The 10,770-nt window shown below is 73.4% G+C and overlaps 3 protein-coding genes across 3 annotated transcripts in view; 2 read left to right on the forward strand and 1 right to left on the reverse strand.

The window, feature by feature from the left end:
* Window positions 1-1,571: 1,571 nt before the first annotated feature.
* On the reverse strand, window positions 1,572-2,454 carry AURANDRAFT_62664 (hypothetical protein; the record flags this gene model as incomplete). The annotated part of the gene is made up of 3 exons (XM_009036960.1): window positions 1,572-1,829; window positions 1,980-2,187; window positions 2,273-2,454. 3 exons carry the CDS (start codon window positions 2,452-2,454, stop codon window positions 1,572-1,574), a joined length of 648 nt encoding a protein of 215 aa, XP_009035208.1.
* A 483-nt stretch (window positions 2,455-2,937) lies between these two features.
* Window positions 2,938-3,372, forward strand: AURANDRAFT_62665 (expressed protein; the record flags this gene model as incomplete). The annotated part of the gene is made up of 1 exon (XM_009036694.1): window positions 2,938-3,372. One exon carries the CDS (start codon window positions 2,938-2,940, stop codon window positions 3,370-3,372), a length of 435 nt encoding a protein of 144 aa, XP_009034942.1.
* Window positions 3,373-4,425: 1,053 nt separating this feature from the next.
* The window catches only part of AURANDRAFT_62666 (hypothetical protein), a gene marked incomplete at both ends in the record, with an annotated part of 18,646 nt that continues 12,301 nt past the window's right edge, over window positions 4,426-10,770 (forward strand). The window contains 3 exons of the mRNA XM_009036695.1: window positions 4,426-5,621; window positions 5,886-6,458; window positions 6,626-10,696. Of these exons, the coding sequence (XP_009034943.1) occupies window positions 4,426-5,621; window positions 5,886-6,458; window positions 6,626-10,696 (5,840 nt within the window). The remainder of the gene's footprint in view (window positions 5,622-5,885; window positions 6,459-6,625; window positions 10,697-10,770) is intronic.

Genomic DNA, 10,770 nt, shown 5'->3' on the forward strand with positions numbered 1-10,770 from the left:
GCTCCTCGCCCGGATCGTCGCATCTGGCGTGAGTCAGCGCAAGGTTAAGCAGATTCCCAATTCAAGGATCCTGGCTTGCTGCCGCGCTGCGCTCTTTTTGGACGCAAAGAACGAGCGCGGCATGATCGAGTTCGCCTGGGAGCTGTATCACCGCAAAGAGTATGAGAACGTTTTCGAGCTCGAGCGCCTGTCCCGGTTCAAGCTCGTGATGGAAGATGTGTCAGCAGTATTGTCTGAAGGGAGAACGGTGGTAGCATTGTCGGGAGAGAAGCGCGAACAATTGACGGTCAATCACAAAAGCCCTACGGAGCGGCCCCTGACCGCGAGCTCTCCGGTCAAAGCCATTAAGGGTCTGGGAGATAGAAAGGCGAGCGAGATGTCCCCGAGCAAGGATCCCAATGTCAAAATCTGTGATGCGGTGTTCCCGGAGAATGACACGAAGAAAACACCGGCGCACAAGCTCGTCGAAGAGATCTCCAAAGCGACACGGCTGACTCTCAACTTGAAGGAGACGTTGTCCGAAAACCTGGTGCGCGAGATCGAGGGTCTGCTCCAGCCATCCGATGGTAAGTTCAAGGTCGTCTCGTGGAACGCGAGGGCCAGCCTGGGAACCCATGGCCTGACGCCCGCAGTCCTCGCCAAAAAGACGGCGAACCTCGCGGCCGCCGTGCGCCGCGAATCTCGCGTCTCCATTATCTGCATCCAGGAGTGTCCGCACGGCCGTCTCGCGGAGACCGCGGGTCCCGAGACTTTTGACGTCTTGCTGGCTCGCGAACTCGACTGTTTCGACGTGCGGCCGATCGAATGCCGCGGGCTGGGAAAAACGAGCAAAGGCGAGACGCACGTGGTGGCCTGGGACCCGCAAATCTGGCAGCTGGAGGCCTCGAGCGATAACCCGAGGGCACTCGAAGACGACGAGCTACGGCGTGCTATCGGGCTCACGATTCTGCAGACTGTGCCGACATCCAAAGCCGAGCCCGTGAAACGGCTCGCGCTGCTGTCCTGCCACCTCAAATCCGGCGGCAAAGACGACACCAAGCGGGACCTCCGCACCTTGTCTGAGATAATTGTTCCGAAGGTCCAGGCTTCGCTGCAATCTGGGGACGCTGTACTGGTCCTCGGCGACTTTAATCTTGCCCCGACGCATGACGCGTTCGAGAAGTTGACACGTCTTGGATTTCAAAACATTGGCAGCCGCGACGGCGAATCAACGAATCAGTCTGACTTTGTCGACGTCGGAGGGAAGATTTACGATTCGGCATGGCTGTGGCGGTCAGGTGTCGCCGCGGGCTTCTCGAGCGGCGTGGTGTTGGAGTCCGAGGATGCGCAAAACGCAGTCGAGGAACGAAAACAAATGTTGGATGTTTTCAAGGGGGTCTACGACCAGATTAAGGCCAGCAGCGAGCTTGGGAGCGGCGCCAAGGATGTTCTGCTGGGCGACGGCAAGGGGTCGATCGCACAGGCTGTGAAGGCGGCGTTCAAAACTCAAGTCTATGAGAATTGGAGCGACCACAAGCCCATCTGTCTCGAAGTCGCGCTGTCATAAATCCCTAGTTCCCCACAAACACGAGTTACAGCGGCAGGTCGCTCGCGCACTTCCGCGCGGCGAACGCGATGCGGCAGTCGATGACGCGCCGCGTGCACGAGTCGAGGATGTCGTGGAGCATCTCGAGCTGCGACGCGCTCAGGTCCTCGGACGGGAGCAGGAGGTCGCTCGGCGAGAGCGCGAGCGACCCCGCCGACGGGTAGAGACCCTCGACGAGCTCCTGGGCCTCGCGCGGCGGCGGCGGCGGCGCCACGGCCGCGGGCTCCGGCGGCGGCGGCGGCGCCTCCTTTTAACATATCCCGCCGGCGGGATATGTTAACGACGGAACGAGCGCGATCCACGTTGGGGGGACGTCGCGGCGGAAGACTTAGCCCCGCGCGCCCTAGCCCTCGCCGGGGAACTTCTGCGCCTCGGCCGCGATTTTCGTGTCGACGTTGTCCTCGTCGACGAAGACGACGCCGATCTTCGCCGGCCAGGACTGGTCCCGCATCTCGCCGTACGCGGGGTCCGCCTCCCACTGCTCGAGCTCCTCGTCCATCTGGGCGATGAGCGGCTTGACGCCGTCGAGGTTGCCGTCGCCCATCTGGTCGAGGAGCGCGCGCTGCTTGGCCTTGCGCGCGAGCGCGACGACGGCCTCGTACCTGCGCGGCCGCGGTCGCGGTCGCCGCCGCGCGAGGGACGGGCGGACGCGGGCGCGCGTGCCGGTTGTCGGCGAGGTTCAGGCACGCGTCGATCTTCGGGATGATGCTCGAGTTGTTGATGTCCTCTGCCCGCGAATTGGCCAGGTTGTATCGTCGCGTGTCGCGCGTGAGCTGCTGCGTCGTCGCGGCGCGGGGCGCGATGAGGGCGCACGAGAGGGTCGTGAGCAGGACCGCGCAGAGGCGCGCGAGGCGCGCGAGGCTGAACATCGTCGATGAGCTCAGGTCGGCGACAACATCAACGCAACATTGATGTTGCAGTCCGCGCGAGCGGACAACTCCGGACCCCTCGTCGCCCGCCGAGTAAACTGCGGTCGACGGCAGGCTCCTCGCCGTCGTCGAAATGGACCACCTCGTAAGGACGCACCTGCTTGCACGCGTGGGCTCGACGCCGCGGCGGCCGCCACTGGCACCGCGCCGCGGCCGCGGTTGCCTGCCGCACCTAGTTCCGACGGACAGGCGTGCGGCCGACGAGGCAGCGGCCGCGCGGACGTTGCGCACGTGGGGGAGGTCGCAAAACGCCACTGCCTCGACGGCAACAAAGGTGCAACGAAGCATTGGCAGGTTTTCGAGGCCGTTTTGCGCACACCGCCTGGGCTCCAATCAATCAGAGCCGCTTCTCGAGCTGACGAGAAGTTTTGTCGCCGGTCCAAGCGCACGCGGAACAGAAACCGGGCAGGGGCGTCGACCACGATGCTCGCCCGCTCGTCGATCCGGCTCCTGCGCGCGCGCGCGCCGCCGCGCGCCGCGGTGGCCTACAGCAACTCCATCACCTACAGCGGCGGCCAGGCGTCCGTTGGCCAGGGCGGCTTCTACGGGAGCGGCGGCGCGCGGTGCACGAAGCGCAAGACGGAGTGGAACGCGTCGGCCGTGGCCAGCGCCGAGAAGGTCGCGTCCCTCGCCGAGATCATGGACCAGGCCTACGCGCTCCGGGAGACGATCACCGCGGCGGACCCCGTCTCCGAGGCGGCCATCGAGAGCAAGGCGTCGCTCAAGAAGCTCATGACGAGCCCGGCGACCGTCAAGGTCATCGACTGCCTCGAGGTGAAAAACGAGCCCGTCTGGGGCCTCACGCAGGCCGAGCGGAGCCTCGTCCGCGAGGCGCGCGAGATGTCGCTCAACTGCTAGAAGCCCCGGGCTCTCTCGTGCACATAGACGCCGCGTCGGATTGCGCCCTCGCGGCGCACGCCGCCGCCGTCCCGTCGACCCCGGCGGTCGACGCGCGCGCGCGCACCGCGCCGCTTTGCTCATCCCGCTGCTCATTATAACCACGCCCACATAGTCATCCGAGCCACGGGTCAGGGAGCCGCGACTACTAGTAGACACCGGGGATTACGCGCCCCCCGCGGGCGGCGCGACGTCCGCGGGCTCGAGGAGGTCCGGCTCGGAGCCGACGGACACGAGCCGCCTCAGGGCGGCCTGCGCTTTCCGCAACACCGCCGCGGCCTCGTCGCGCGCCGCGGCGCCGTCGTCGAGCTCGAGGCGCCGCGCCTTGAGGTCGAGGGCCTCGACGGCCTTGATCGTCTCGTCGTACGCGAGGCCGACCTCCGACACGTCCGACAGCGTCGACAGGCGCTTGCCCTGGGCCCGGAGCCCGTCGAGCGGGTCCTTGCGCAGCGTCTCCCGCACGCGCGCGCCGCCCGCGACGGACATCTCGACGTTCTCGAGGCGATCGAGCCGCTCGCTCGCGCGCCGCAGCGCCGCGAGCGCGCGCCGCCGCATCTTGAGCCGCTTCGCCGGGTCCTGGACGTAGGCCTCGCATCCGAACTCGATCCCGTTCTTCGTCTCGGAGTCGCTTTTTTTGCAGTAGTCCTCCTTTGTGTAGTACAGATCCTTGGCGAGAGCGGTCTGGGGGGGCAGCGCGGCCGTCGCGCAGGCGGCGACGAAGCGGCGTCGTGGCAGCGCGAGCGCGTCGCCAGTGGCGGCGAGGATTAGAAGTGCATAAATGCGTTTGCTCATTGTGCTCGCGCTGCTGCCGCAGCGTCGATGACGCTGGCGGTGCCTCGATTTGCGTCGATGACGCTGGCGGAGCCTCGATTTGCGACGATGACGCTGGCGGCGTCCTTTTTGGGCTTCAACCTCGCTGCTCGCAGGCCTCATGTTGAGGCTCAACAAAATCGGGGCAGCCATCGAGGTCCACGCCTGCAAGTGCGCGCGCGCCGCCGCCAACAGCCACAAGCCATGGCCGACAAAAAGAAGCTCCTCGAGTACAACGCGACGCCCCCGCCAGCATCAATCTGGCCCAATGCCACCATGCAAGCCGCGACGATCCTCGTGCTCATCTTCTCGCTCTACCTCCTGAGCGAGAGCGCCAAGACGCCGAACCACGGCGCCGTCTTCGACGACGACGGCGCCTACCCGGACGCGCCCAAGGGCCCGGCCTACCGCGGCGCCGTCGTCGACGGCGGCAGCGGCAAGACGGCCGTGTCGCTCTACGAGTGCGCGCTCGTCGACACGGGCTGCGCCGCCGGCTCGGTCCGCGAGCTGCCCGGCGGCGCGCGCTTCAAGGCCGACGTCGCCGCCGTCGCCGCGACGCCCTATGCGTACGACGGCTACCTCGACGAGGTCTCCGCCGCCGTCGGCCCCGGCGACTTCTCGCTCAGCGTCGGCCTGACGGGCGGCGCGCGCGCGGCGTTCGCGTCCGGCGCGCTCACGTCGCGGCTCGTCAACGACTTCTTCGCCGCGATCAAGGCGCGCTTCGCGACCGTCGCGACGCTGGAGGTGCTGTCCGGCGACGACGAGGCGGATCTGGAGCACGCCGCGGGCGTCTACGCGGCCTCGCTCGTCGGCGTCGACGACGCGACGACGCTCGCGACGCTGAGCGGCGGCGGCCTGAGCGCGCAGGTCACGGCGGGCGACGAGGTGGCCAGCCTGGACCTGGACCTCTTCGCGGCGCAGAAACGGGCCGCGGAGACGGGCGACGAGGCCGAGCTGGCCAATTGGCGAAACCTCGTCGACGCGGAGATCGAGAAGAAGATCGCGGGCACGCCCCTCGAAGCGGCGCTCGCGCGGGCCGAGGTCGCCCTGGGCCTCAGCATGCACGCGACGGCGGCGGCGACGGCCGGCGTCGCGGGGACCTTCAAGAAGAAGGCGAAAGCGATCGGCAAAATAGAAGAGCTCGTCCGCGACGCGACGAGCGACGGGCCGGCGTGGCGGTCGCGCGCGGAGACCCTCCCGAACCCCTACGGCCTCGACGACGCGACGCTGCGCCGGGCGACGCTCTACGCGGCCGCGCGCGCGGTGCGGATCGCCGACCGCCTGCTGCCCGACGGCGCGCGCGTCTACTTCTCCCGGACCTACGGCGCGCCGCCCGTCACCTGCGACTGGTCCCTCGGCATGTTCCTCGACGCCGCGCGGCGAAAGGCCGCGGAGCTCGAGTAACGGGAGTTTTGTTGAGTCCGAGATAGTCCTGGCATCTTGTTGAGTCCGATAGTGCTAGCTTCGGCGGGTAAACCAAGCGCTCTTGAACCGCATCGAATTACTCTGAGATTGCCACTGGAAATCAGGGCCGGCTCGAGCGCATCTTCCTCGCGCGCGGCGCCGCCGGCACCGGCCGCGTTGCCGGAGGCGTCGGACCAGGCAGTTGGCGCGTCCACCGCGGAGAGAGGTGCGCGACGCGCCACGACCGACCACGCCACCAGAGACCGAAACGAGACGCGCACGATGGCCACGGCAATCATAGATGTGGTGACGACCCTCGGAAACACGCTGGGTCCCGCGGGCTACCGGCGCGTGACGACGGCGTCCGGCGGTCCCTTCGACCTGACGCGCGTGTCGACGTCCCTCGGCGGCTCCGTGTCGCGCGCGGGCGCGGTGTCCGCGACGGCCGTCTTTTTGTGGACGAAGCGCGGCGAAGCCGGCGGCGGCGCGGTCACGGGCGTGCGCCTCGTCGGCGACGGCGCGTCGCCCGGCGAGGCGAGCGACGAGTTCGGCGTGGGCGTCGGGAGCGAGCGCCTCGTGTTCAGCCGCGGCGCGGGCCGCGCGGTGTCGGAGCTCGTCGGCGAGCTCGAGGCGGGCGACGGCTCCGACGGCCGCGAGCGCGTGCGGCTCGGCTCCGGCGCGGCGCTGCGCGTGGCCCGCGTCGGCGACGCCGAGGCCGACGCGCCCGGCGCGGCGCCGCGCGCGGCGGCGGCGAGCGGCGCGGGGCCCGCGGCGCGCGAGGCCGCGGAGCTCGAGGACGAGCTCGTGCCAGGGCAGCAAAAGGGTGATTCAACGTCGCTTCAACGTGAGTGTTCCGCGCGCGCGCGTTCCGGAAACAGCACCCACGCTTCGAGAGCGCTCCGAGAGATGATCGCTCGTCCAAAAATCAGCCGAAACGAGCGGAAAACGACCGAGATAGGAGCCTTTGAAGTTGGGAATTTCGCACCCTTTTCCTGCCCAGGCTCGTGCGCCGCGAGCTCTCGGCCGCGAAATGCGACGACGAGGCCTGGTGGGAGGGGCGCTTCGAGCCCGCGCTCGAGAAGCTCCTGTTAGCCGCGCGGCGCGACGCCGACGGCGCCCTCGGCGCGCGCGCGCACCGCCTGCTGCGGCGGACGCTCGAGGCGCTCGCGCGGCGCCTCGCGGACGCGTCCAGGCCCCTGGCCCCGGCGACGACGCGCATGCTCGCCCTGGCGCTGACGACGGGCGCGGGCGTCGCCGCGCGCCGCGCGGAGCTGCGGCCCGCGCCCGCGCCGTCCGCGGCGCCGCCGCCGGGCGCGGCGGCCGCGCGGACCGCGGACCGGCAGCCGGCGCCGAAGCAGGCGGCCTTCTTCGGCCGCTTCGGCGGCTCCAAGGCCGCGCGCGGCAAGGCCGGGTCGCGGTCGTCGTCGTCGGACGCGTCGACGGCGGGGTCGCTCCTCGGCGCGGCCGCGGACGGCGCGGCGCTTCAGCGCGGATTCCGACCCGACGAACCGGACGAGTGGGCGCCGCCGCTCGAGCCGCTGCTCGGGGGTTTACTGGATGACGTCGGCGGGGCGACGCCGCGGAACCCGCTCCGGGGCGGCCGCGCGCGGCGGACGAAGGCGCTCTGGCCCCTGGACGAGGGCAGCGAGAGCGAGGGCGAGGGGCCCGGCGACCGCCTCGACGACGCGTTGGGCGCGGACCGCGCGGCGCTCCTGCGCTTCGCGGAGGCGTCGAAGCAGCCGGGCGCCTCCTTCGCGGCGCGGCCGGACCCCGACGGCGACGACGGCCGCGGCGCGGGCGTGCTTCTAGATCACTTCGCGCGCGCGGGCGGCGTCGACGCTCTCGTCGCGCGGCTCTCGCCCGCGGGCAAGCGGCCCCTCGACGTGCTCGTGCTCCGGCGCCTGCTCGGCGCGTTCTACGTCGGCGCGGCCAAGGCGGCGCCGACGATCCCGCCGGCCTTTGGCGGCGTCGTCGCGCGCGCGGTGCAGCGCGCGGGGAACGCGCGGATCCGAGCGCTCGCGGCCGAGGCGCCGCAGCACCGCCACCGGCGCTACGCGGAGGCCGACGGCCGCTGGGACTTTGGCGAAGCTTTGGCGGGCGCGCGGGAGAAGCTCTGTTTGGTCGTCGGCGCGCTCGCGCGCGACGCGTTCCTCGGCGGCGACGTCCACGAGTCGCTCGACTCGCCGGCGACGATGGGCGACCGGTCCGCGTCGCAGTCGAGCTTCGCGTCGCTCGGCGACGGCGACGGCCGGCGGAGGCGGAGCCCGGCGACGTCCTGGAAGGCCCACGTGGCTTCTTATTGGAACGGCGCGCCCGCGGGCGACCAGCCGGCGGACGCGGGCTTGGACGCGCGGCACCGCGCGCTCCGCGCGTCCGCGGAGCGGCTCCAGGTCGACGTGGCCTACGTGGCCTTCGCCGACGCGGCGCGCCCGGCGGCGGAGCGCCTCGCGGGGCTCGAGGGCCTCGGCGCCGTCGCGCGCGGCGTCGACGAGACGGGCGCGTTCCAGCTCGGCGCCGGCGCCGACGGCGCGCCGCCGCCGCGGCCGCCGCCGCCCTGGGCGTCCGGCCGCGGCGACGCGCGCTGGGAGCTCGGCGAGCAGGCGCTGTCCATCTGGCTCGCGAAGCGCGACGTGCCCGGCGCCGTGACGAAGCTCGCGCGGGGCGACCGCGACGCGCTCGACCGGGGCGGCGCGGTGCTCGCCGTCGCCGCGCGGCGCGGGCCCTTTTCGCCGAAGCTCGTCGAGGACCTCGCGGCGCTCGCCATCGCCGACGCCGACGACGAGGCCGTCGACGCCGGCCCGGAGGTCGCCGACGGTGCGCCGCGGCCGCGCGGCGCGCGGGCGTGGGGCGCGTCGCCCGGCGGCCGCCGGAGGTCCCGGGGCGCGTCGGGCCGGCGGTCTGCCTCCGGCGACGCCGTCGCGCCGCCGAGCTCCTGGCGCATCTTCGTCGCCCTCGCCGCGCGCCTGCCGCCGGACCTCGTCGCGCGCCAGCGCGACGCGCTCCGGCGCGCGTTTTCGGACGGCGGTCCGACGCCGCGCCGCGCGGACCTCGTGGGCCGCTTCGCGGCCGTCGCGGCCGTGCGCCTGCGCGCCGTCGCGTCGCCCGACGAGCCGGCGAGTCTCGAGGCGACGCTCGACGGCGGGCTGGCCCTGCTCTGGCGCTGGGCGGCCGCGGCCCACGCGCCGGGCCCCGGCGACGCGGGCGCGGCGCGCGCGGGCCGCGCGCTCTCCGCGCTCCTCCACGGGCCGCCGGAGCCGCTGGAGCGGTCGAGCGTGCTCTGCTGCGAGCTCTGCGTGGACCGCCTCAAGGCGCCGGCGCAATCGGACGACGACCGGCGCGCCGCGGCGCGCGCCGCGGCGCTCCTGGGCGACCTCGCGACGGTCGGCGACGGCGGCGGGCCGGGCCCGGGCGACCCGGCCCTGGGTTTTAGGGGAGGCGGGACCATGGTCGAGGTGCGCCGCGCGCGGCGCGTCCACGTCGAGCACCGGCGGGGCGCGTCGCTGCTCGCCGCGGCGCTCGACGCCGCGGAGGCCGAGAAGGCCGCGGGGGGGCCCGCGTACCGCGCGGCGCTGGACCTCGCGCTGGCGCTGGCGTCGGACGCCCTCGTCGTCGTCAACTCGCTGCAGCACGCCGTGCCCCTGAAGCTCTGCGACGCCGCGGACGTCGCGCGCGCGCGGCGCGACGACGGCGACTTCGTCGCGTGGCTCGCCGCGGCCGCGGATCGCCTCGCGCTGGACCCGGGCGCCGCCGAGGCGGCGCTCCTGGAGCTCGCGCGGGGCAAGGTGCGCCTGCGGGGCGTCTGCGCCGCCGCCGTCGCGCTCTTCGAGCTCGCGGACGGCCGGAGCCGCCGCGACGGCTACGGCGGCCGCGTCGCCGCGCTCGTCGACGTCTGGCTCGTCGCGGCGCGCGGCGACGAGCCCTGGGGCGAGCGGTCCGCGTCGCTCCTGGCCAAGGTCTGCCGCGCGGGCGGGCCGACGCGCGCGGCCGTCGTCGGCCGCTGCGTCGACGCGGCGCGCGCGGGCGACGCCGCGGCCGCGCGGCGCGCGGCGCGCGTGCTGCGGCGGGCCCTGGGCGGCGGGGCGGCGCCGCCCTGGCCCGCGGCCGCGCCGCCGCCGGGCGCGCCGGCGGACGGCGAAGAAGAAGGCGAGAACGCGGCCTGGGCCGCGCTCGACGGCGTCGACGCCGGCGGCGACGCGGCGGCGCTCCTCGCGCGGCTGCGCGTCGCGTCGGCCCTCGCCGCGGGGTCGCCGGCCTGGAAGCGCACGCTCGGCGACCGCGGCGCGCTCCGCAGGGTCGGCGCGCTGCTCGAGCCCCTGCGGTCGCGCGGCGACGCGGCCGCCGCGCGCGCGCTCCGCGCGGCGCTCGGTCTCCTCCTGGACCTCCTGTCGTCGGAAAACTCGCCGCCGGCGACGGGCGCCCACCTCGGCGACGACCTCGGGGGCCTGCTCGACGCCCTCCTTGAGATCGCGGCGACGCGGCCGCGCGTCGGGGGCCTCGCGGCGCGCGCCGTGCTCGCGCTCGCCGCCGCGGCGCCCGGCGCGGTCGCGGGCGGCGGCGAGGCGCCGGCGGGGTCGTCGCCGTCGGACGTGACGCCGAACCTCGGCGCCCTGGACCGGACCCGCGACGCCGCGGCCGCGACCGACCGCCTCGCGGCGGCCGTCGCGTCGGACGCCTTCGGCGCCGCGTTCGCCGCGTGTCTCCTCCCGCGCGCCTTCGACGACGACGAGCCGGCGGCGCCGCGCCGCGCGCGCGAGCGGCGCGCGCTCCGCGGCGACGCGCTGCGCCTCGCGCGCGACGGCGACGGCGCGGCCGCGCCGCTCGCGACGCGGCTCCTCGAGGCGCTGCGCGCGGACGACGCGGCGGACGCCCTCGCGCCGGAGCCCCACGCGCGGGCGTTGGAGCTCGCGGCCCAGCTGCTCGACGCCGCGCGCTGCGCGGCGCCGGCGGGCGCCGTCGACGCGGTCGCGCGCGCCGTCGCGGCGCGCGCCGCGGACGACGCCGCGCGGCGCGTCGACGCGGCCGAGCTCGCGGAGCCGGCGGCGCTCGACGACGACTCGAGCGACGGCGAGTCGTCCGACGACGGCGGGCCCGCCGCGCGGCCCGCGCCGGCGCGCGACGACGACGACGCGCGGCGGCCGCCGGCGC

Source organism: Aureococcus anophagefferens (genome assembly GCF_000186865.1).
Source record: "Aureococcus anophagefferens unplaced genomic scaffold AURANscaffold_5, whole genome shotgun sequence".
In the NCBI taxonomy this organism is placed as follows: domain Eukaryota; class Pelagophyceae; order Pelagomonadales; family Pelagomonadaceae; genus Aureococcus; species Aureococcus anophagefferens.